Source organism: Callionymus lyra, chromosome 6, assembly GCF_982586985.1.
Source record: "Callionymus lyra chromosome 6, fCalLyr1.hap1.1, whole genome shotgun sequence".
NCBI classification, from domain to species: Eukaryota; Metazoa; Chordata; class Actinopteri; order Syngnathiformes; family Callionymidae; genus Callionymus; species Callionymus lyra.
The window spans coordinates 3530253-3535220 of record NC_141823.1 but is presented as its reverse complement, the minus strand read 5'-3'; the positions used below and the strand labels follow the sequence as shown (position 1 = coordinate 3535220).

The 4968-nt window shown below is 48.2% G+C and overlaps 1 protein-coding gene across 1 annotated transcript; it reads left to right on the top strand.

Annotated features, from left to right (window-relative positions):
* Nucleotides 1–1487: 1487 nt before the first annotated feature.
* On the top strand, nucleotides 1488–3327 carry LOC148076191 (tripartite motif-containing protein 16-like). Its single transcript, XM_087793029.1, has one exon. It carries the CDS (start codon nucleotides 1488–1490, stop codon nucleotides 3117–3119), a length of 1632 nt encoding a protein of 543 aa, XP_087649155.1. The 3' UTR covers nucleotides 3120–3327.
* The last annotated feature ends 1641 nt before the right edge of the window (nucleotides 3328–4968 follow it).

The following is a 4968-nucleotide window of genomic DNA, read 5'->3' as shown; positions in this document are numbered from 1 at the left end:
TGTGTCTGCGTGTGTGTGTGTGTGTGTGCTTGTGTGCGTGTGTGTGAGTGTGTGTGTGAGTGTGTGTGTGTGCGTGTGTGTGTGTGGGTGCGTGTGTGTGAGTGTGTATGTGTCTGAGTGTCTGTGTGTGTGTGTGTGCTTGTGTGTGTGTGAGTGCGTGTGTGTGCTTGTGTGCGTGTGGGTGCGTGTGGGTGCTTGTGTGTGTGAGTGTGTATGTGTCTGAGTGTCTGTGTGTGTGTGTGAGTGTGTGTGTGTGTCTGCGCATGTGTTTCTGTGTTTTGAAGTGTGTATCGGTGTGAGTCTTTTTGTGTGTGTTTGTATAATCTTGTGTGCGCACGTGATTGTGTGTGAGTGTCTGTGTGTGGGTGTGTGTGTACATGTCTGTGTGTGTGCATGTGTATGCGTATGTGAGTGTGTGTGTGTCTGCGCATGTGTTTCTGTGTTTTGAAGTGTGTATCGGTGTGAGTCTGTTAGTGTGTATTAGTACATTCTTGTGTGCGCACGAGATTGTGTGTGAGTGTCTGTGTGTGGGTGTGTGTGTACATGTGTGTGTGTGTGCGCGTGTGTGTGCGTGTGTTTGTGAGTGTGTGTGTGCGCGTGTGTATGTGTCTGAGTGTCTGTGTGCTTGTGTGCGTGTGAGTGCGTGTGTGTGGGTGCGTGTGTGTGTGAGTGTGTGTGAGTGTTTGTGTGTGTGTGAGTGTGTGGGTGCGTGTGTGTGTGAGTGTTTGTGTGTGTGTGAGTGTGTGGGTGCGTGTGTGTGTGAGTGTGTATGTGTCTGAGTGTCTGTGTGTGTGTGTGAGTGTGTGTGTGTGTGTGCGTGTGTGTGTGAGTGCGTGTGTGTGCTTGTGTGCGTGTGGGTGCGTGTGTGTGTGAGTGTGTATGTGTCTGAGTGTCTGTGTGTGTGTGTGTGTGTGTGAGTGTGTGTGTGAGTGTGTGTGTGTGCATGTGTGTGTGGGTGCGTGTGTGTGTGAGTAGGAGTGTGAGTGTGTGTGAGTGTTTGTGTGTATGAGTGTGTGTGTGTGTGTCTGTCTGTGTCTGCGTGTGTGTGTGTGTGCTTGTGTGCGTGTGTGTGAGTGTGTGTGTGTGCGTGTGTGTGTGTGGGTGCGTGTGTGTGTGTGTGTGTGGGTGCGTGTGTGTGTGTGTGTGTGGGTGCGTGTGTGTGAGTAGGAGTGTGAGTGTTTGTGTGTGTGTGCGTGTGTGTGTGTGTGTATGTGTGTGTGTGTGTGTGTGGGTGCGTGTGTGTGTGAGTAGGAGTGTGAGTGTGAGTGTTTGGGTGTGTTTGTGTGTGTGTGCGTGTGTGTGTGTGTGTGTGTATGTGTGTGTGTGTGTGTGGTTAGAATCAAGGTGTGTCTTTGTCCTGCATCAACAGGTGGTTCCAGGAAGTTTGTTAATATGTGGATCCACAGGTTGGATCAGATCATGGCAGAGACTTGTGACTGAGACTATAAAAGAGTTCACCTGTGAAGGAGTGTTTCAGTCGCAGAGACATGGAGACTAGAGTTGATCTGAGATCTTGTTGCATCTGTCTGGATCTACTGAAGGATCCAGTCACTCTTCCATGTGGACACAACTACTGTAAGACCTGTGTTGAAGGTCACTGGCAGGAGAAGAACATCTACGAGTGTCCTCAGTGCAGACGGAGCTTCAGCGAGAGACCTGTCCTCCAGAAGAACACTGTGTTAGCAGAGTTAGTGGAGGAGCTGAAGAAGACTGGAGCAGCTGAGGACCTCTGCTCTGCTGGACCTGAAGATGTGACCTGTGACGCCTGCACTGGGAGGAAGATGAAAGCCCTCAAGTCCTGTCTGGTGTGTCTGGTCTCCTACTGTCAGGAACATCTTCAGCCTCATCGAGAAGCTCCGGCCTTCAGGAGACACAAGCTGGTCCAGCCGTCCAAGCAGCTCCAGGAGATGATCTGCTCTGAACACGAGGAGGAGAAGAAGATGTTCTGTCGTTCTGATCAGCAGCTCATCTGTTCTCTCTGTGTGGACCAACACAAAGATCATGACATCGTCTCGACCACAGCAGAGAGGAGGGAGCGAGAGAAAGACCTGGATCAGAGTCAAGGAAGGATCCAGCAGAAGATCCAGAAGAGAGAGAAGGAAGTGAAGCTGCTCCAGCAGGAGCAGAAGAACATCAGAGTCTCTGCTGAGGAAGCAGTGAAGGACAGTCAGGAGACCCTCATCCAGATGATCCAGATGATCCAGAGAAGAATGCCTGACGTGGAGCAGAAGATCAGATCTCTGCAGGAGACTGAAGACGCTCGAGTCCGAGGACTTCAGGAGCAGCTGGAGCAGGAGATCTCTGAGCTGAAGAAGAAAGAGGCTGAGCTGCAGCAGCTGTCACTCACCGACAGTCACAGCGTCTTCCTGAAGAACTTGACCTCACTCTCAGAGGTCAGTGAAGACACGACCTCACTCTCAGAGGTCAGTGAAGACACGACCTCCTCCACGACCCTTGAGCAAACTCACCGTCGCTTCCAGGAAGTATCAGCAGCCGTGTCAGCCTGCAGAGACCAAGTCCAGGACCTTCTGAGAGACATGTGGACCGACATCTGTTGTCCTTCCAACAGAATGTTCCTTCCAGAGACCAGAGAGCAGTTCCTCACACACTCACAGGACATCACTCTGGATCCAAACACTGCAGACTCAAGGTTGATGTTGTCTGAAGGAAACAAGAAAGTGACAAACATGGGACAACGTCAGCCTCGTCCTGATCATCCAGACAGATTCAATGATTATCCTCAGGTCTTGAGTCAAGAGTCTCTGACTGGACGTTGTTACTGGGAGGTGAAGACAACAGGATATTTTGCAGTATCAGTTTCATACAAGAACATCAGCAGATCAGGAGGAGAAAGTGTATTTGGATGTAATGACAAATCTTGGAGATTATATTGTAACAACTCTGGTTGTTCATTTATACACAACAACATCAACACTAAAGTCTCCAGAGTCAGACCCTCCACAGTGGGGGTGTACCTGGATCACTCTGCAGGTCTTCTGTCCTTCTACAGCGTCTCTGAGACCATGACTCTCCTCCACAGAGTCCAGACCAGCTTCTCTCAACCTCTTCATGCTGGAGTCAATGTTTCATCCTCGTGTGAGTTTGTGAAGCTGAAGTAGACGCCAGTGAGATTGTGAGTCTCCAGGAGTGACATCATCACATGAAGCTTCAATGTTTGGATGAACGTCTCTGAGAACGTTTGTCGTTTGTGCCACAGTGAAGACACAGTGACGTCATGTGACTGGATTAGAACCTCTGTGATTGGATTGTTACTGATGATGACGAGTCTTCTTTAAATCTTCTTTAATAAACACCTTCATGATCCGGTGACGTGTGTGTGTGTGTGTGTGTGTGTGTGGGGGGGGGGGTGTGTGTGTGTGTCATGACGACAGCGATGATGTGAGGCTGTTCTTGATTATGACATCATCAGATAAACATGTGATGCTTTCAGGGACTCGTCTTATGCCTCAGTGTTTACACCGACGATGCGTTCACTGACCTGCCTAACAACTGCTTATGCTGACGACCTGGTGATGCTCAAGTGTTTAAAGTAGTGAGGCGTTCACTGACCCGCTTCATGTTAGAACCATTACACCGATGATGCGTTCACTGACCTGTGATTATTTAGTTTTCATTTTATTGATGCGTTCACTGACACGTCTTTAGGTTCTTATCGAGCTTTCACTGACCTTCTGTACGTGTTGCATTCACTGACCTACCTGTCAACCGACCCGCCGTGATGCATTCACTGACCAGTGATTATTTAGTTTTCATTTTATTGATGCGTTCACTGACACGTCTTTAGGTTCTTATCGAGCTTTCACTGACCTTCTGTACGTGTTGCGTTCACTGACCTACCTGTCAACCGACCCGCCGTGATGCATTCACTGACCACAGTCTGTTTATATTAACGTGTTGATTGACACGCCGGAGCACTTTCCACTAATGCTGCCTTCACTGACCTTCCTGCCAAGTGTTAAGACAAATGATGCCTTCACGGACCGCCCTGACAACTCAGTGCTGAGTTCGCTGACTTGTGAAACAGAATGAATGTGTTTTTCTATTTGTAGTAAATACTTTGTATCGATAAAGAAAATAAATGTATGTTTATCAATAGAAAATGAAAACAGTATAAAAATACTGATGATGTGTTCACTGACCTATTTTTACACATCACTGTTTATCCTCGTGCTGCGTTCACTGCCCACTCTGTTTATAATAATGCTGAGTTCACTGACGCCGGGTTTCCTGTTTATTTAAAACTCCATTTAAGTGAAACATCTGTGGAGAGAGAGTCGATGATGTCATCGCTGTCACCGTCTCCTCGCGGTCAGATGTCCGAACTGTCAGTGAAGGCATCACGGCTGCTCTGTGGTGGTTTGAAAACAACTGGTGAGACCCCAGAGTGTGTTGCCTTCAGGGTCACTCACGCTCTCCGCCACAATAATAGTCCCGGGCGGTGTGCGCATGTGACTCCTGTGTGTGTGTGTTTAGGTGTGTGTGTGTGTGTTTAGGTGTGTGTGTGAGTCTCTGTGTGTGAAAAATCATCTGATCTTATTTTGCTTCCAAATGTCTGTTAAAACATTTTTTTTCAAATGGTTTTTCAGCTGCTGCTGGTGGTGTTTGTGTGTGTGTGTGTCTGTGTGTGTTTCCATACGTGTGTGTGTGTGTGTGTGTGTGGGTCTCTGTGTGTGTTTCCATACGTGTGTGTGTGTGTCTCTCTGTGTGTTTCCATACGTGTGTGTGTGTGTATCTGTGTGTGTTTCCATACGTGTGTGTGTGTGAGTGTGTGTGTGTGTGTGTGTGTGTGTGTGTGTGTGTGTGTGTGTGTGTGTGTGTGTGTTCCATCAAAGTCCTCTACTGTTTTTATTACCGAGTAAACTTTGAGTTTTACTGCGATTTCATTGGAAAAGTCGTGGTGAGTCAGAGTTTCTGTTCTCTGCGGGAGGTTTGACTCCTGGAAGAACT